General features: G+C 53.2%; 6 protein-coding genes across 6 annotated transcripts; 3 read left to right on the top strand and 3 right to left on the bottom strand.

Annotated features, from left to right (window-relative positions):
• Positions 1–316: 316 nt before the first annotated feature.
• J4E88_002424 (uncharacterized protein) lies at positions 317–1,693 on the top strand (the record flags this gene model as incomplete). The annotated part of the gene is made up of 1 exon (XM_049396089.1): positions 317–1,693. The coding sequence occupies one exon, from the start codon at positions 317–319 to the stop codon at positions 1,691–1,693; it is 1,377 nt and encodes a 458-aa protein (XP_049258493.1).
• A 417-nt stretch (positions 1,694–2,110) lies between these two features.
• Positions 2,111–3,251, top strand: J4E88_002425 (uncharacterized protein; the record flags this gene model as incomplete). The annotated part of the gene is made up of 2 exons (XM_049396090.1): positions 2,111–2,118; positions 2,261–3,251. 2 exons carry the CDS (start codon positions 2,111–2,113, stop codon positions 3,249–3,251), a joined length of 999 nt encoding a protein of 332 aa, XP_049258494.1.
• A 4,303-nt stretch (positions 3,252–7,554) lies between these two features.
• Positions 7,555–9,231, bottom strand: J4E88_002426 (uncharacterized protein; the record flags this gene model as incomplete). The annotated part of the gene is made up of 1 exon (XM_049396091.1): positions 7,555–9,231. The coding sequence occupies one exon, from the start codon at positions 9,229–9,231 to the stop codon at positions 7,555–7,557; it is 1,677 nt and encodes a 558-aa protein (XP_049258495.1).
• A 386-nt stretch (positions 9,232–9,617) lies between these two features.
• Positions 9,618–10,900, bottom strand: J4E88_002427 (uncharacterized protein; the record flags this gene model as incomplete). Its single annotated transcript, XM_049396092.1, has 4 exons — positions 9,618–10,136; positions 10,194–10,525; positions 10,623–10,783; positions 10,830–10,900. The coding sequence occupies 4 exons, from the start codon at positions 10,898–10,900 to the stop codon at positions 9,618–9,620; spliced, it is 1,083 nt and encodes a 360-aa protein (XP_049258496.1).
• A 619-nt stretch (positions 10,901–11,519) lies between these two features.
• On the bottom strand, positions 11,520–12,694 carry J4E88_002428 (uncharacterized protein; the record flags this gene model as incomplete). The annotated part of the gene is made up of 4 exons (XM_049396093.1): positions 11,520–11,660; positions 11,722–11,920; positions 11,977–12,328; positions 12,688–12,694. 4 exons carry the CDS (start codon positions 12,692–12,694, stop codon positions 11,520–11,522), a joined length of 699 nt encoding a protein of 232 aa, XP_049258497.1.
• Positions 12,695–13,967: 1,273 nt separating this feature from the next.
• Positions 13,968–18,687, top strand: J4E88_002429 (uncharacterized protein; the record flags this gene model as incomplete). The annotated part of the gene is made up of 3 exons (XM_049396094.1): positions 13,968–15,570; positions 15,621–15,764; positions 16,397–18,687. 3 exons carry the CDS (start codon positions 13,968–13,970, stop codon positions 18,685–18,687), a joined length of 4,038 nt encoding a protein of 1,345 aa, XP_049258498.1.
• Positions 18,688–19,966: the final 1,279 nt, after the last annotated feature.

Here is a 19,966-nt window from a genome sequence, read left to right on the forward strand (position 1 = left end):
CATCCTGGACTGTTCCCCTTGTAAACGGACTCTTGATGCCCCATTCAAAGCTAGTAGCGATGCTTGTCGTCGATTCTTCCGAATGCGCGGTCCTACTTTGATTACACCTCGATCCACACAGTAGGACCGAACTGGAAGAGCCACCGCACACACGTCGGCCATGCTTGTGACAATATAAATACAATAGGTCTGGTATGCCAGACGATCACCAACCTCAGTCGCTCTTTCAGCTTTCATATTCTCTTGCAAGACTAATTCCATCATGCGTTCATTCGTTTCAATCACCGCCGCGGCGGTGGTCGCCCTTCCTTTCGCTATGGCAGCGCCCAGGTCGTCCAAGATGGAGGCTAGGTACTACAACCCGGAGCAGGTTATTGACACTGATGTTGTCATCATCGGAGGTGGAGGTATGGGTGCTTACTCTGCCATCCAGCTCAAGGACATGGGCAAGAGGGTCGTCGTTGTTGAGAGCTCGCACCGCCTTGGAGGCCACACCGAAACCTACATGGACCTCGAGACTGGATTCCCCATCGACATGGGAGTGAAGCTGTACCATGACGAACCTTTGGTGCACCAGTGGTTCGCACGCTTCAACCTCACTTTGGGCCCGGCAAGCCCGTTCCCTACCGGCCCAACCCAGCAGGTTGACTTCAGGACGGGTCAAGTGTTGCAGGGCCTTCCTCCAGCCAACCAAACAGCTTTGGCTGTTGCACTCGCGAAGTACGGCGCCGTTATCGCACAGTGGCCTGAACTTGAGGGTGGCTTCTACCTCCCCGACCCCGTTCCCGAGGACCTCTACATGCCGTTCGGCCAGTTCGTCCAGAAGTACGACATCGCCGATGCAGTGCAAACCATCTTCGGTCTCACCTCCGCCTTTGGTGACATCCTCGAGCTTCCTGCCATCCAGCAGATCCGCACCATGTCCCTCGGTCTTCTGAAGACGATGCAGAGCTTCAAGACCAGCTCGGTGATGAACAACAGCATGCTCTTCGAGGCACTCACTGCCGAGCTGCTTGCATCCAACTCTGTCCTGCTGTCCTCCAGGGTCCGAAAGACCGCGCGCGTGAGCAAGGTCGATGGCGGCGTCAAGGTCCTCGTCGATACCCCCAAGGGCCAGCGTCTTATCCAAGCCAAGAAGATCCTCATGGCCATCCCCCCTACGCCCGAGAACCTCACCCCCTTCGACCCCAGCGGCGATGAGATGAAGATCTTCAGCCAATTCACATCTGTCGGCTACTACACCGCCATCATCAGGCACGCCGCCCCTACCAACGTCACCCTCAACAACCTCGCACTTGACAAGCCATACGCGCTGCCACCCATGCCCGCCATCTACAACGTCTTCCCCACCGTCAACCCTACACTCAACCAGGTCTTCTACGGCACCAAGGTCGGCCAGCACCTCAGCGACGAGGAGGCCCAGGCTGCTATTCTCGCGGACCTCAAGCGCTTCCACGCTATGAACAACATGACCGGCCCCGAGCCTGAAATTGTCGCTTTCAGCAACCACAGCCCCTACAACATGATGGTTGGTGGCGAGGCCACCAAGAACGGGTTCTACAAGGACTTGTACGCTCTGCAGAGCAAGCGCAACACTTTCTGGACTGGTGCTGCGTGGAGGGCGCATGACAGCTCCAGCAGCTGGGCTTACACTAGCAGGAGTGTTCTGCCGGCGCTTGTCGCTAGCTTGTAGGTTTGCAAGCGATGGTGGTGGATCGTTTGGGTTAATTGATAATGGAGCGGTCGCTCCTTTAGACGGTCAATGGCGATGTTTTCCTTACATGCTGCTTTACGATACCTTCGATACTTGTATTAGTAGATGACAATAATCAAACGCCATTGTCCGCACTCGTCGAACATTTTGCTAGTCTTGATGATAGTCTTGTTAAGCCCATGAAGACCAAGCATACTTTCGTGCCTCTACATTGACCTATGAAAAATCTGGACAACGTAGACCTCGGGAGCCTACAATGACTTTGGCTTACCTATTTTGCACGTTTTTGTCTGGATGTAGTCTGCAGACCTGTTCATTTTTGCTCTTGTACGAGGCGTCTTAGTGTCAATCGTGAGTGTTGGCTAGCTCACTTCTCAACCTTGGTTCGCAGCAAACATGCAAATGTATTCGATTTTTATCACATACTGCCGCTTATATCTATATAGAAGAGAGATTGTAAGAATCTACACATACGCTCATACTCTAGCACCTCTAGACACTCCTGCACTCTACGATGATATCTCAGCGACGTGCTAAACGTATCAGACTCGAAGGCACACATAGCCTCTCCACGCCCGTCCGCTTCCTCATACTATCGGATACGCATGGGGCTGAACTACCGGAAAACCTCCCGCCATGCGATGTACTCCTGCACTGTGGCGATCTGACAGAAGACGGCACCCCGGAAAGCATCTCTAAGGCCCTCCGGACGCTGGGCAAAGTCGAAGCCAAGCTGAAGCTTGTCATCGCTGGCAATCACGACATCTCGCTCGACGAATCATACTGGCTTTCCCAGGGCGGGACTGTAGTCGATGCAGAACGAGCAGACGCGCTTGTGAGCTCAGATGCAGGCTCCGAAGCAAGTAGAAACGGCATCACCTTCCTGAAAGAAGGCACCCATACCTTCAAGCTAGCATGCGGCGCTACCTTCAAGATATACGCCTCACCATACACGCCCCTCTACGGCGCATCAGCATTCCAGTACCCATCGAACGAAGACCGCTTCAATGCCTCAGGCACACCACCGTGGGCAGAGAACACCGGTACCGAGACCTCGACCATCCCCAACGACGTCGACATCGTCATGACCCACGGCCCCCCAAAATACATCCTAGACACGACCTCTGACGACCAGAGCGCAGGCTGCGAGCACCTGCGCCGCGCCATCGCTCGTGTGCAACCACGCCTGCACTGTTTCGGCCACATCCACACGCCGCGTCGCTGGTTCTACCAAGCACACGTGCTGGACTTCAGAAGGCAGGCGGAGCTAGATGCCAATTCCGACAACCTTTCGATAACCAAAGTCTGGATAGGAGAGAACTCAGCACGCAGAAAGGGGTTCAAAAGCCTGCCACCCGGCCCCGCCCAAAAACTTCGAGAGAACAAACAGCAGACGCTGTGCGTGAACGCGGCGATGGAGGGCACTGAGCCCGGCGTTCTCGAACACCCACCCTGGCTCGTTGAGTTAGATTTGCCCGTTGTACAAAAAGACATGGGAATGGGAGATGCCGTCGGTGAGGATGTGCATCTCACGTAAGCGCATGCGAAAGTGGAGTCGCGTTGGAGTTCGGTGATGAGGGCCTGGGAGCGGCGGTGCAGCTCGGCGTCCGCGGGCCCCGGGAAGGCGGGCAGCTGCCGTAATCTCCAGGGCTGCATCTCGCGGTCGGTGGTAGGGAACTCCGAGTAGTTAGCTTTGCGACAGCGTCGCGTAGGGAGTTTTCCAAGGTTCACAGCTTATCGGCGTAGCGCAATAGGTTGAAGTATTAGGTAGGACGCCGTGGACGCCGTATGGGAAGATGAAGCGTACATATGTAGATGTTCCGCTACTTGTGCCTCAGGTTCCAGTATACATTCCTCCAGCAAAATCGCAACAATACTGCGTCCATAGCCATCCATACCTACTAGCAACAAATCACCATGACAGTCTCATCATCCCTCACACTCTACCGTCCAGGGCCGTCAAACACCCTAACAACACGCTCGTTTTCCAGCTCCCTCATCTCCTCCCACCTCTTCACCCAACAAACCGGCACAGCAATCCTAACCGAACTCGCCTACCGCATCCTCATCGACATCATAAACCGCTTCATACACTCCTTCCAGCGCCTCGCCTCTCATGGCCTCGACTCCGCGTCCTCTTTCATAGAGCGCAAATTGCAGGAACGTCGTGATCGGCTAGATGCTGCTACGTCCGGTACTAGGAACGAGGGTCTGAAGATCGTTGAAGAGGTGGGCAAGTTGGTGGAAGAGAGGGGCTTTGTTACTTGTCCGTTGACGGGGACGGACATGGGTAGAGAGGAGGGGATGAGGGGGCCGCCGAGGTGGGTGAGGGGTGTTTTGGATGGGATCGATGAGGGGAGGATGAAGGAGAGGGATTTTTGGATTCATACGCATACGGGCTGAAGTCGGGATATCGATGCGCTTCATTCTTCTCGGGAGTATAGAGCTACACGACGATGCTCCGATGGCTTAACGACTTGCCGCTTCAGCTCTGGCAGCGACAGCTTGCGCAGCAAATGCAGCGTATGCAGCAAGCTCCACAAGTACAGCAACATGAAAAACCACAACCGCAACGTATGCCGCAAGCTCCGGAAGTGCAACAATTTCAACAAGCGCAGACGCCACGTATTCAGCGAACACAGCCGGCGCCTCAGCTGAGTCGCCGAAATGAATCGCACCGCTCCCGACGAGCAAGCTCTGCTCCACACGATACGCCGCCTTGACGCGCCTCTACCTAGGTTTCTGCCCTTCAATGTGCTCTTATATGGCGCACCTACGCCTCTCTATAGCAACCGCACTCTCCATGCCCGCGCTTCGCATTATCCCGATACCCGGCGATGAAGGCGCAACTTTATCTCTCAGGCCATGGGACAGAATACCAACACATGAGAGTGTCGAACCACGAAGCCTCCTATAGCTCTACGGCAGCCCTCTAAAGTGATCAGGCTCTGTATAGCAGCTGTTAGTTGACCGCCAGTGCCAGTCATGCGCTCAGGTTCTGGTACAAGGACAGTGTAGGCCACAAGATTATATATTCTCGCTGTCAACACATTTGCTGTCTATGGCGCTCTGCTTCTCCCACATATTCTACGACTAGCAATATCATGTATTTCTCAATTCACATCCGTGTTCCTACGTTATCCTTATCGCCTGCTTGTCTTCCCAGATGTGACGTACGGTGTCTTCCCGCCGCGCAGGCCCAATTGCGTCTGGTCGATGTCTCGTCTCGTATGCTCGCCCTCCATCTGCCGAACCGATTCCGCATCGCTACAGCTGCTTGTGTCGTATGCGAAGTGAAACTAACCGCCGCGTTCTTATGTTGCATGAAACAGCTTCGACATGATGCTCTTAGTCGGCGCGAATGAGTAGCAGCTAGGCAGCGCTGGGTTGGGACTTGACTCATCGAAAGAGACTGATACTTGCACCTCTAACAATTGCTTACGGCGCTCAACCTTGTCGCTGCTCATTCTCGACTCAGATCGTGGATGCGTACTGGTCTCGTCCGCCGCAGGTGAGTACCGGCGTCGCGGAAGCACTCAGTCGAATTCATGGGCCATGAGTATAGCGGCGTTGATCTTGCGCATTCAAAGAGTGTTTTGCTCGCCGTCTCGGGCGTGTACCGTCAGTCTGGGCTTGCTGTCGTCATTAGAAACTCACCCATCGAGGTTGGCAAGCTCAGCTCCTTCTAAGCAATTTCAACATCTTCGCTGAGCTTGCTCCGAGGCACTCATGGCTCACTTAACACAGCGAGAAGCATCTAAGAAGCATCATCTGGGCGGATGCCACAGCTTTGGCTCTCGAAAGCTCGCCACGCACTTCCACGATTGCTATATCAATAGGTTAGACTTGATACGTCTTACGCACTGAGCACACTTTCTTCAAGACTTGCTACAAAAACATCGTATAATCACTTTTCAATATGAACTGTTGATGTTCTCGCGTATCTCCACGTTCGCTCAGTCAGTCGATACCTGTGTACTATCGCACTGCCCGTCAAGCACACCGTCACTGACTTCATACATGTCAGCAGACCCATCACATCTTTCAGTCTCTGCTTGACCTGCTGGCATTTGGCGTTCTCGTTACCCGGTGAGGCCGCACGGGCCACTCCACCTCGCGTATTTTGACTTGGTGGTTTCTCACTCTCACCTGGCAACGCCCGCGCGGCCTTCCACCGCCGACGAAGCCCTTCTATACCCGCCTTCACCTGGTGTTTCCGACCTTCCTGTCGCCGGCAGAACACCGGCCGGAGCAACAGCGCCGGCTCCTAGCGCCTGTCTGTGCGCAGGCTCTTGGCAGGCACATATAAAGCCCGTTTCCCCCCTCCGACCTACACTCTTTTACCACAAACCCCACAATCTTTTACCCCAACTCGAAGAATTCCAACTATTTGTCACTCATTTCTTCAACATACTTCCTTCCTTCAATCACTTCGACCATGGCTCATTACTTCATCACTACTTTGGATCACTTCCACTTTGTCACATGACATCATACCTTCACTCATATATGTCGACCACTTCCAACCTTACTGAGCTTCACTCTTCTTCAATCAACATCACTGCTCAACAATCTTCACACCTTACTTGGTCATCAACACTTCATCCAACCTTGGTCCAACATCACATCCATCGATGATCAACCTTCCTTCACCATGAGCCATGGTCACTCTTCCAACATCTTCCTTCGCCATTGAACATGGTAAGTATCTTCCTGGCTTCTTCTTTATTCAGTCTTCTAACCTTTTTCAGCTTGCTGTCGCCTTCTACCACACTCACTTCGCTTCGGATCGCTCCAACCTTCGCTCACATCGTCGCCAACTTCCTTAAAGCCCTACACTCTAGGCCACGATCGAGCTCTTCAGCATCCACCTCAAGCCCTCTTCAGGCCAGCATCGCATGTTCACGCCAACCCGGGTCGCACGAAAGTCAAGTTGTTTGGATGGATTGGATACTTTGTGGTGGAAACATACTGGTGGGAAGTGCAGGATACAATGGTCAAAGACAGTAAGAGACGGACTTTACAGATCTCGATGGGATCTCGCTTTGGGCCTACAAGGCTTGCTTCGGCAAGGCCCCATGGCTGGTGGACATGATCTGGAGGAGACTTCATTCTCAAATCAAGGTGCTGGAGGACAGACAGTCTATGGTGCTTCGGTACTAAGCTGGGCCTACCTTGGAGATTTGAAGTTCTTCGCCAGTTTGAGCTTGCTCGCCCAGATCATTCCCCTGCACACTTCTTGATGGCGGCTCTTAGGAGTTTGGATCAATTCGAGAAATGCAGCATGCGAAAGGTATGAGAGACTTGAGGTGAGAGTGCCTGCAGTCGGTGGTGGATGTTTGGATTGGGGTTTAGATTAGCTTTGAGGTTTTGGACATTGGTTTGCTGATGGCTGGTGGATATGGGCTTCATCTGGTGGTCGCTTCTTGGTTGGAATGGTTGGGTACTGGGTTGGACTTCTTCTCAAGGATACTTCAAGGTTTCGCCTCAGCATCAATGAATCTATCATATACCTCACTCAACTTCTTCTTTGACTTCATTTGACTTCTTCTTCTTCTTTGCTTCGTCTGCTTCTTTCTTAATCAGAGTTCTTACTTACCTTCTATGTTTAGCTTCTTTCTTAACTTGCTTTGCTCGAACATCTTGCTTCTTCTCTGCCTTAATGTCTTATCACATCTCTTACTTCACTTGCTTCTCTCTTAGACTTGTAACTTGCAATAAACATACTTAATAACTTAGACTTATTACAACTTCCTATCTGCTCGCAGTGCAAACACTACTACACATCTTAAACAAGTCTCTATCTTCACAACACCCTCTCTCCCCACCACCTGCCTACTCTAAACATGCCTCCTTCTCGCCCACTTGGTGAGAAATTCCCTCCCTTCAATCCTCCAAACATCCTCCTCAACATAACTCCCATTATACCCCCTCCCTTCCGCCTGAAGAACAAGATCCAGCCCCCTCCCACTCTCATTATACCTTGGCCACCTGGGCAGAGCTTCACCATTTGGATCTCCCTTTGCCACAAAGCGAATCCACTGCGCACTTACCTGCTCAGCTAGTTTCTTGTACTCCACCCACGGGCCATAAAAGTTCGGATTAGCAAAGACAAAAGCCACCTCAGTAAAGTGCGCGACGCCCTTGTAAGCGGGCGGATTACCGCCTTCGCTGGCAGTATTGCTGTTTTGCCAGGGGAGCGTGTTGAAGCGGTATATGTACGTAGGTGCGTACTTGGAGTAAGCGCGGGCGTCGGCGAGGCGGGTGGCGTGGTAAAAGACGTCGCCCATGATGGCGGCGATGCGCTTATACTGAAGTCCTTGTTCGGCGAAGAGCTCGACGCCGGTGTTGAGCGGGATACCAATGGTGGGGTCGTTGGGGTACAATTCCATGATGCGCTTGATGACGGCGTCGGGGAAGTCGAAACCTGTGCTGTTGGCGAGGAAGGCGTATAGGTCTTCGTCGGTGTTGATGACGCCGCCGGCTGGTGCGTTGTCGGTGCCTTCGTCCGAGTTGGTGCCGTAGAGATGCGGGATGTGTGCGAAACGGCCTGAGGCGAGGAGTTCGGTGGGGTAGGCGGGGATGATGTCGCCGTCGACGATGGGGTACCAGCCTGGGCCTTGGCTTGGGGCTGCGAGGAGGGGGAAGATGGCTTCGTATGGCAGGGTACGTAAACAGGCGAGCGTGTCGACTTCATCGGTGCAGTTCGCTTTGTCGACGATGTCGTCGTAAATGGGCTGGTACCAGTCTGTGCCATTGTACCATGCCGTCGCCGCAGACCCAGACTCTTGGATGCTGCGGTGGAACAAGTTGTCTGTTCGGCCGCCGTACGACATGAGTAGCTGACCTATTGCGAAGCTCCCAGCAGACTCGCCCCAGATAGTGACGCTGTCGTTATCACCACCAAATGCTTCAATGTTCTCTGAGATCCAAGCAAGTCCTTTGCGCATGTCTCGAAGCGCAAGGTTCGTCTGGCCGGTACCTTGGATCTCTCTCGAGTATAACATGCCCCATCCGCCTTTGCGGTAGTTGATGCTGGCTGCAATGATGGGCTGGCCGATTTCCACGCTTCTTTGAACAATGTATGTCAGGTTGTAGTTCGCAAGCGCACTGGTGCCGACTTGGTAACTTCCTCCATGGATCCATAGCGCAACGGGCAGCTTTGCGTAGTCGTTGTGTGAGAGACCCGCTGGACGAACGATGTTGATGCTCAAGCAGTCTTCGCTCATGCTGAAGTTGGCAGCCGACGGGTCCGGACAGGCGTCTCCGTACGATTTGGCAGGGCGCGTGCCATTCCATGTCGTGTTCAATGATTGTGGTATGCGAAAGCGATTCTGACCTCCCGTATCTTGCGCATATGGGATGCCTAAGAAGATGTCTTGATTGAACGAAGGGAGACGTACGCCTTCGTATGTTCCATTCAGCACTGTGACCGTGGGTTCAGTAGCATGCGCTATCGTTGCCAGAAGGAACGTTGTGAGCGCCCCCACTTTCCAAGCTCTTGCAATAGCTGCCATGATGCTGGTGACTACCCGTCAGGATGAATGCGCAAGGAATCGAAAGCGGGGAGAAGCTCTACTTGTATATTGCAGCTGGCAGTGTTCTGAAAGCTAGCAATGATAGGGCGTATCATAAGAAGCACCGAAAGGACCCTGCATCGTGACGTGATGGCTCTCCCACTCTTGTGGTGGATATGCATGTCCGTGGTGATCGGCAGAGGTGCACCTGCACGTTCGGCTGTGCGCGCCAATCAGGAAGGTAAGTACGGAGCTGCATGTGTAGTCGCACCGACGAGGATGCCGGCACATGTAAGCTGCGACTCTTGAGCGCTATCATACAGCATTATGAGATACTGGAGATGGTGAGAAGCGAGGCGGAGTCCAGCAATGTTCATGATGCTGGCCTAGAACAGCTTGGACAAGAAGCTTCTCCTCTTCTTCGCTGGTTCTTTCTCTGGTACACTCGCCATCGTATATGCCGGGGAAAACATTGCTTGTCCAGGAAGCTCTACTGGTACATCGACAACACCATACTCCGGCGTCTTCTCCACGGGCGCGATGTTTGGCACGGCGTTCTGTTGCACAGGGCTGACGTACATCGGCGCCGGCGTACTCGGCACTGAGGTTGGCGACACCGGCATGGCCATTGGTAGTCGAGAAGCACTGACGATGTGTGTCGACTGCGGGTGAAGATATGTTTGCGCTGGCGATGGTTGCGCATGCACATACGGTTGTACCTGCGGCTGATGCCAACGTGGCGCGTTGGCAGTTTGCAATCGTTTGCTTTCAGCGGCCCATAACTCGAAGACTTGATTCATGAGTCGCGTCCATTCCGAAGGGCCTCCCTGGAAATTGTAGTTGACGCGGCGGTCTGTGAAGGCGATGAAGTAGTGCTGCTTGTTGTACGGCGATATGGCGACATACTGGATTGCATCAGCGCTGTACTCATGTCATCATGAAGGCTTGTTTCCTGAACTCACACTGACGGCACCCGGCGCAGATTCCATCAAGATCTTGTTCAATCCGGTGTAATAGCCGTTGAAGTTCCATGCCAGATGCCCATCCGCAAACAGAACGAACCAGGCATCTTTCATCCCAAGGCCAACACAAGTCGGCGTAACCAGCGACTTCTTCACTCTATCCTCGAGACCTGAAGGTATAGCAGCCCATATCGAGCCCTGTCCGGGTGCGCACGCGAAGTAGCTGAACTTCTGGCCGAAGGTGACGAAGCACAAGCTGGCTGCATTCGGGAACGACTTTAGCCACTGCGCGAGATCGGGATAGTTGAGATCGAAGTAGGTCCGTGAGTGGACTGGTTCTGATTAGCTTGGTAGGTGCGATGGGGCTGGCCCGCGCCGTCATCGCCATGCGTTTCATGGTCGCGGAATCTGGGCCGGGGTGCTACTTACAGAGCTTGTCCTCCCCATCCAACGTCTTACACCCGATATACCAAATCGGCTCCGGAGAGTCTCCCTGAGGAGCAAGCGCGAGACAGTAAGGGCTTGCGACTCTCCATGGATTGCTCATAGAGCTCTTGAACAACTGGCGCAGCGTCTGCGGTATCTCGTGGCTGCCCCCTGTTAGCCGCGCCTTCCTTACAAGCATGCGCAACTCACAACTTCCATGTTTGGCGACAGTCGAAGAAAAAGCTATTGCGCGGACCAAACACGAACGTAATCTCTGGCATCTTGTTGATTATACGATGAAACTGTACATGCGAGGCAGAGAAACGAAGGTGGGCTGCTCATCAGCAGGCATGCGGCGTACGCCCAAGGACGTGGCGGCGCGTTGGGGGCCGCATTCAGCAACACCAATTGAACGCGACGTGGAATCATCAATACTGCCGTTCATGTGTTCCGAGTCTCTCGATCTTCAAGCCGCGCATACATGAAACCATCATCTGGGTGTCTAAAATCACAGGAAGCCTAAGTCAGTATCCTCGTAGGCATCGCAGATGCTTGTTAATCGTGCCTACCCAACTAGGTAGGCTCGCGGCATATCATACACCAGCGGCACGCTTTTCAAAATGCGACTGTTACTCATGCGGTATCATTACCACAGGTGCTAACAGTCCAGCGTAGACCGCTCTACGACATCACAATCTTCAGAAGCGACCTGAAAAGGACGAGCACATGAATAGACTTCTGTCGTGATCATGCCATTTCATTTTTCGTATCTAATCGTAGACTGGCCTATCTACCGCGCCTTCTCATTATCCAATCTCGCCCAGCGTCCACCGCTACAAGACGGGTATGAGCCCTAGGGCTATCTCGTTTCGTGGTGTCGCGTCGTCGGTATCGGGCCCTCTAAGCAGCGGTGGTCTTCTCCTTAGGCAAGGGGGTGAATCGAAGGTATGGCTTGACAATGCGGATATCGGGGAACATGGTTTTCGCATCCTCGGTCTTGACGGCTGGGTGGACAATAACGTCGTCACCAGGGATCCAGTTCTGAGGTAGAGGTATGAAGTCAGTATATGTGGCACATGCACTCCGTACAGTCAAAACTTACAATTGGGGTGGTAATCTTGTGCTTGTCGCCAGTCTGCAAGCTGTCGAGAACGCGGAGAACCTCAGCTGTGTTGCGGCCGGTGCTGGCGGGGTATGAGAGGATGAGGCGGATGGTCTTCTTGGGGTCGATGATGAAGACGGAGCGGATGGTGAAGGCAATGCCCTTGCTGTCGACGTTGGTCGCGTCTTGGTGGTCGATCCTGTTTACGCCGTTAGCTACGTCGCGAGTCGTTAGTCGCAAAGAATCTCTACCTACATGTCGTATGCCAACGCGATCTGGCGGTCCTTGTCGCCAATGATGGGGAACTTGAGCTTGCTGCCGGAGATCTCGTCAATGTCCTTGATCCAGCCATCGTGCGAGTCGACGGTGTTGGCAGAGAGACCGATGAGCTTAGCACCGCGACGGCTGAACTCAGGCTCGAGCTTTGCGAAAGCGCCGAGCTCGGTTGTGCATACTGGGGTGTAGTCCTCGGGATGCGAGAACAGGATGACCCAGTTGTCGCCGATGAACTCGTGGAAGTCGATGGGGCCCTGGGTGGTCTCGGCCTTGAAGTTGGGGGCCTTGCTGCCCAGGCGGAGAGGCTCTGGTCGGTCGCTCATTGTGTCTTCTGCGCCCATGTTAGCTCAGGTCCCAGCGATTTGCGCAAACATGCGGGGTGGCGGGGTAGGTCGCAAACAGCCAACATACCTGGTTGTGTGGTTTAGTGTCTGAGTGAGGCTGCGGAAGAAGATTGGGTATCTTGTAGGTGCAAATTGGGATATTGGAGCGGTAGTATGAGGGAGAGAAGAAGTTGAGGGGTCGATGATGCCTTTTTGTCCTTCTGTAAGGCCATACACAACATTGAACGACCAACACTTCCAGCTAGCGTATATTGCGCAATCGTCACATATCTCACGTGAACTCCACCAGAGCTTTTTCTGCCATTGAATTTGCCCACGTCGTTTGGCCACCGGGCGAATCATCGACGCGACATCTCCGGCGGTATCGCATGCCAATTGTTGCCCCTCCTGCCGAGCATTCGTCGCAACTGGAAGCAGGTAGAAGCCAATGATGTTGTTGTTGGTGATTTCTCAGCGATATCCCTACTTGTCAGAATTCAAATAAGCCACATCAGAGCGTTCGCAGACCTGGCAGCGGCTGGTATGGCGTTTGTTTGATCCAATCTCTCGGTAACGTTGTGCATCGAATGCGCATGTTGTCAGTTTGCCGTGTGAGACTGCGTGATCAGCGTAAATTTGCGAAACAGGTCCCTTCGCTATTGAGGCGGGATGTTGGGCTGTGTCGCTCAACCGAACGATTGGGGAAGTCGCACTCTTCCAACAAGTGCGCTTTCACAAACATTAGCACCAGCTGGCAGTGTGGAGGTTACGCGAAACTCTTCTAAGATGGGTAGCTTCATGGCGGCAAGAATTTCGTGACTGCCCGCCTGAACACACACGCCGTTCGCACGCGTCGCGCGAACTCTAATGTCGCGACGTCACGCTTGTGGCAGACACAGCGAGTAGCCACCTGACTACACCTCCATATGTTACACACGCGTCCAACGTCGCTACTCCCTCCTAGTACAGCTTCGTATCGGCAACCTCGGCAGGGTCCTCTTTCTTCTCGCCTGGAGCCTCAAAGTGAATTTGGGCCGAACTTCCGAGCTGGCTCCCTTGCGGCGACTCATCAAGGACACGATGCATATCTGTGCTGTTTATCGCAGGATCGAGCGACAATGAGGCTGCTTGCTTTTGCCCAGGTGCCGATACTTCCCGCCGATGATGTCGGGGAGCCATTTGCTTGTCCGAGTCGAGATGCCTTTGCTTGAGGCGCGCCAGACTCCTTCCCGCATGACGCACCGGATCTACCCTCTTCTGCACGCGCTCCAGCAGCCAGAGACTTCGAGGCGGCCTTGGCATGTCGGTGTACACGATAAATTCCCAAGTTTACCCCGAAGCGGGACGCCCCCATGCATGTGGGCCTGGAAGATGGAGAAGGAGTCCTATTCCCGACCAATGCAAACGATTTCTACGAATCCCGTCGGGAGAGAACCGGGCGTCCCACACCGTCCAGTTGTTCGTTGGGATGCATATCGGCTACGCCTGTGGGTTAGCGGACCAGACCTAACCGCCGCTTAAGCTATGAAGGTCGCGCTTTTCAGCGTCACCGGGTTCACGCTTGCTTTTAGACTCTGACGCGTTCATTGCGAAATCCTCGCTGTAGCTCTTCGACATTTCAAAAGAAGAGAAGGACCTTATGGCAGCATGAGTGCAAACCCGGAGATCAACCTCCCGAGAGACTCTGAGCTCGGAGAGTGCGCAGATTCTGAAAGCCAAGCGGGAATAAGCATATTGCCGGGTATGCGCAGGCCTTCCGCAGAGGAACCGAGGGATCGAAATTCCACAGCGGAACCAGATAACGACCCAGAGACAGACTCCCATTATGGAAAACAAAGCACCAGTAGCGAGTTCATACCGCAAGAGAACGTGCAGGACTCGGAAATTGTTTGGCGTTATCTCACATTCGACACCGAACTCCCACACGCGACCACGATATATTCGACTCAAACCGACCAAGAAGCGCCACCTGAACCTCCGAACCTCGTCAAATACACAAACCCTTTCGACTGGTCAGAGACAAGAAAGAGATTCACGATATGTGTCTCATGCATCATCACCGCTCTCACAGCGTTCTCGGCTGGCGCTTACAGCCCCGGCGTTGAGCAGATGACGCAGGAATGGGGTGTCAGCAGTGTTGCAGCGCTGGTCGGCATCACGACCTTCACCACAGGATTCGCTATCGCGCCGATGGTTCTTGCCCCGTTTTCTGAGATCAACGGTCGCCGGCCAGTCTTCCTCGCTTCAGGCATTTTATTCGTCATCTGCCAGCTCTGCTCTGGCCTCACACAGTCATATGCTGGCATGCTCGTCGCGCGCTTCTTCTTGGGCGTGGGCGGATCTACCTTCTCCACTATGGTTGGTGGCGTGGTCTCAGACATCTACCATGCTGAGGATCGGAACACACCCATGGCTCTCTTCTCGGGTGCTGCTCTGTTTGGTACTTCATGGGGACCTTTAGTATGTGGCTTCATCGCGCAGAACACAACTTGGAGGTGGATCTTCTACGTACAGGCCATTTCATGCGGGGCGGTGGTCGTGCTGATATGTGTCGTATTCAAGGAGACCCGCGGCTCGGTTCTCCTGTCCAGGAAAGCCAAAGCTTTGAACAAGTGGTATGAGGCATGCGAGCAATCCGGCTATTACGGCTTTAATGTCAACAACACCGAAAAGCCAGGATCCATGGAATCGCTGCGTTTGAGGTGGAAGGTGCGATCTGATGAAGAACGAGCTTCGCTTGGCAAGATGATAGGAGTTTCTCTCTACCGCCCATTCCATCTTCTCTTCACCGAACCTGTTGTGTTCTGGTTCTCCCTCTGGGTAGCCTTCTCCTGGGCTGTTCTCTACCTCACGTTGGCAGCAATCCCGCTAGTATTCCAAAACAACCATGGCTTCTCGCTACAACAAGCCAACGCGGTCTTCGCGTCGATGGGAATCGCCAGTATCCTGTCGACCATACTATCTATTTATCAAGAGAAAATCGCAAAGAAGAGCGGGAAGTTGACCGGCACGCCAGAAGGTCGCCTTTACTTCGCTTGCATAGAAAGCGCTTGCATGCCCATCGGCCTCTTCATGTTCGGATGGACAAGCTTCCCCGAGATACATTGGGTTGTACCCGCAATTGCGATTGGTATCGCTACCGTTGGCATCTTCAGCATCTACCTGGCGACCTTCAATTACCTCGCAGACACGTATCATCGCTATGCGAGTTCGGCACTGGCGGCGCAGTCTTTCTGCCGGAATATGCTTGGTAAGTCATCTCCATCCATCACAACTGGATGCATACTAATATCATCTCAGGTGGCATATTCCCACTCATCACGACCCAAATGTATAACAAGCTTGGGTATGGTCCTGCGAGCAGTCTGCTTGGCGGAATTGGCGCGTTGTTGACCATTGTGCCGTGGATTCTGGTGTTCTACGGACCTAGGATTAGAGCAAGGAGTAAGTTCGCAAGTGAGATTATGGATGTCACCTCTTGAGAGGCAAGATGGTATTTGATAGATATATCGCATAGCAATTCATTGTTCAATAAACTGAGAAATTCAAACGTGAGTGCTGTCGCCAGATGCAAGTAAGCCTTGGTAGCCCAATCGGGTTAGTCAGGCCAGTTGTTGCATCATCGCAGCTGTGACCCGGCAAACTGCAACACTTGCACAGCCTCACAAGTCAGCCCTGCCAGCTGCCAGTATCCACGGAAAGATGCGCACGCACACCTCACCTTCGTCGGAATCCATAGAGATGCATGCGCCTTTCCTTCCGATCTCCACCATAACCTTTAGTGGCGACTAATGGAACTTGCCATCACAATAAGTGCTCTTTCCGCTCGCTCATAACCATGGACGACCTCCTTCCATCTTACGAAAGTGTAATGCGACGCGATCCTTGGGTGCTCGTCGCTCCCTATCTGCCCTCTCAAGACCTCTGCTCAGCAGCTTTGGTCAACCGGCAATGGCACCAGACCTTCACACCGAACCTTTGGGGTAGCCCGGCTTCGCACTTTGGGGTCCAGAATGATACTGTATATGGTGTGTTATCAAGACGCAGAGACTATGATACATACTGATAGCCAATAGTGGCACTCACACGGTTCAAGCGCACATTACCTTATGCGCGAGCTTCTGTACGAGAGCTCACACATACTCTCCGTTTCCCGCCGGCTCATGCAGAGCTGTATGATGGACCGCACGCAGAATGGCTTCGAGACTGTTTGGAACACCTACCTCGTCTGCAGTGCCTGATTGTGGACGGCCTGCCCTTCTTCGATCACGCATGTCTTCTGAGCCTGCGACACTCAAGCCTACAATGGAGGTTGACTCGCCCCAACGCATATCCGGTGTTCAGCCTACGCCTACTAGATGCTTCCAGCTGTACAAATGCTACATCGATGGGCCTTGCAGAAGCTTTACCGCACTTTCCAGATCTTGTCTCGCTGGATCTATCAAAGACTGCAGCCGCGAGAGACAACGCGGTTCTTTCCACCTTCAAGTACCTCCGAAATCTGCGCGTGCTGAATCTTCGCGGAATTGGCATCAGGGATGAGGAGTTCTCAGTAGTTGCGCATGCAATCAGCAGCCGCGTCAGAAGCCTTGATATCAGCAACAACCTTTTGACGGACACTAGCGTGCGACTCCTTCTTGAACTGTGCTTGAAAGAGAGGGTTGTTGTGACGCATTCTTCTCGTGGACCACTGGCGCCTGTCGAGAACGCCAACCCAACCGATGGACCAGAGACCTTTGAATCTGAAAACCTCGTGGGCCATCTTCGCAAGAAGCTTACAGGCGGCTTCATCGGCAGTCTAAGCATTGAGGAGTCGAGCGATGTCGGAGTTTCGCACTTGTATCTCTCCAGTAATGTAATAACTGTTGAAGGTATATCGGCTTTGCTGCGATCAAGACGCTTGCAAGTCCTAGATGTGGGTATACTACCCGCTGTAGTGACGTATCCGTCTAACCTCACGCTCGAAACACCGAATGATGACTTGGAACTACCTAGCGTATCAAAACTTACTCCAATACTTGCAGAGTATGCTTCATCTAGACTGCGATACTTGCGGATCAACTACGAGTTGGTAACAGAAGACGCCCCTTTGGAAACGCCCAATTCGCCGCGCGCGGAACTCACTGGGGACCTCGCTATCTACAAACCTTCAAATGCGCATGAGCTCGAAGCTGTAGAGCCACCGACACCCGAACTCGACTCCATCCCATTAGCCGTACACGAGGTTTCAGGGGACTCATCATATCCGGTTGAGCTTCCCGGCTCACCTGTAACGCCTCAACTCGCTGAAAACGACAGGCCAGAATCAGAATTTCCCGATCGTGAAAGACGAGACGCCAAAAACGTTCCTAAAATATGCGTTACTCCACAATCACTACAAATCAACCGGGATCCTGCCTGCGCTCCGGAAGTCATACCTGTAGACTCGCCATTGAGCCCTCTTAGCCCACTGGGAAACGGGATCTACCAGCCTCACGCAGCTGCAAACAGACAGGATCCTGGAGAACGTCTTTCATCGTCTACGCCGACCCACGGCAGCAGTGCACTGGATCAACCGACCCCCAAGACTACGACGAGGTCACGAGGCAATTCGTTCTACTACATCGAGGACAGAAAAGTCCGACTGGACTTTCGCCAAGCAAGTGAACCTCGACTAAATCCTGGGATGCTTCCGAAGCTTCACACTCTCGTTCTAACAGACGTGCCGACCATGACCAGCGATAGGAAAATCGTTCATCGGATTATACAGTTCATCAAGGATGCAGCCGAGGAGGCTTCAATCGCCAAGCAACGGGCCAGGCACACTTATGTGCTACCGCCAGGACGTAGGCGTGCCATAGCAGAAGAAGAGTATGCACGAAACCAGTTTGCCCTTCGGAGAGTAGTACTTGAGATGGCGGCCCCACAGTCAGCGTCTAAGAAGATCTCTACCAGTTGGCGGGCTTATCCAACAAAGTCAACTACTGAAGATGCGGACTCTGAAGCATTTTGGGAGGCAGCAACGCATGACTTCTCCTTCTTCGATGACGAAGAGTGCGGACAGCCTGGTCGTGAGCCAGGCCGCACTCTGCCCTTGGCAGCTATGAGCGGATTGGAGCTTGCACCTAGCAATCCCGTCTTACCAGTAGACACAAGTAAGAATGCTCATGATACAATCCCGCTCATCGATGTAGTGGGTGAGATTGGCAAGTTTCGGCGAGAAAGGAAGGCCACATACAATAATTTAGTGGAGATGGGCAAGGCTGAGCCCGATGTAGAGGGGTACTGGCCTGGGGACATTACAGTTCTGAGGAAGCCAGTGAACTCAGAAGCTGGGGAACTCGACTGTTATGGCAACCGGTATGAACTGGGTTGGTTCTATCGTTGAAGGCGATAGCGTGGCGCAGCACTAGCGCAGGATAACGCTTTTACATTCCGAAGTCACTTAGTAGGCTGATCGGCCATTATGGCACATGTCTGAGTGTATTAGAGACTGTTTCCCAGCCTTCTTGGAAGTATCTGGTCCTTCAGGGTGGATAACCAATTACCGACAAGCTTACTCACCGGTTTGGTGACCGGTTCCAAGGGTTGCAGTGGGCTGACCCCGCGCGCAATGACACCCACATCGACACACATCTTCTCACTTGTGCAACTGCTCTCGAGTTCTTATTTATTTATGCAGTTCATGGGTGCCAGAGCACCGCCCGCCACGACGTGACCGCAGACTTTACCCCGGTCTGGATGCACCGCCACGCAAAGGCTTCCTACGCTCATCCCAAGCACTGTGTTCCACCGATACTGGCTATCGAGCATCATCTAAGTACTTTCAAAAACGCTCAACATCCTTATCCGGTTTCTTACGGCTTCTTCATACATCAGACATAACCATGGGCCAGTCGTGGAGCGGTCAGCGAACGATCCAAGCAGCTTATGAGCGACGTGGGAAGGTAGTTGCATTGAAGTCGAGACAGTCAAGATCCAATAAAAGTTATGATAGAGGCCATAGTTCCTCTTCTGACGCAGACTCAACCGGACAACATCGGTATAGCCGGGCAGCTTCCAACGGCGTGACAGCTGGGCCTAGACGTGGAGACCGCAGGTCGGCCTCTTCACATGAATCACATCCTACCCGCGTAATACCCATAGGCAAAGCCAAGAAAGAACGTACATCAACATCCGACAAGCATCGAACCAAGAAAGAAGCTCCAAACAAGCCAAAGTCCAGCAACACCCACAGCAAAAGAGCCGAGAGCGGCAGTACAAAACACAAGTCGCTCAACCGGGTAGACAGCCATCACCACCAAAACGATGTGCATCAACCTGAGAAAGAAAAGAAAGACTGTACAGTATGCACAAATACGCTCTCACTGCACCACTTCCCCGACCGGCCGCCTACCAAGAACTGCAAGCACGAAGTCGACGTATGCCGAAAGTGTCTTCGCACATGGATCGCATCTGAGTCCAGCGCAAAACTGTGGAACGACATAACATGCCCTATATGTAAAACACAACTGCGCTCGGCTGACATGAGAGACTTTGCGCCAAAGGATGTGTTCAAACGGTACGTCCCCTCCCCACCCCGCCCATCCCCACCCCATCTACCAAAACACTAACAACCCCCTCAGCTACGCCGCTCTCGCCTCCCGCGCCAAGCAAGAAGCCCGCCT

This window comes from Alternaria novae-zelandiae (assembly GCF_023758075.1).
Source record: "Alternaria novae-zelandiae strain BMP 2774 chromosome Unknown scaffold_3, whole genome shotgun sequence".
NCBI lineage: Eukaryota > Fungi > Ascomycota > Dothideomycetes > Pleosporales > Pleosporaceae > Alternaria > Alternaria novae-zelandiae.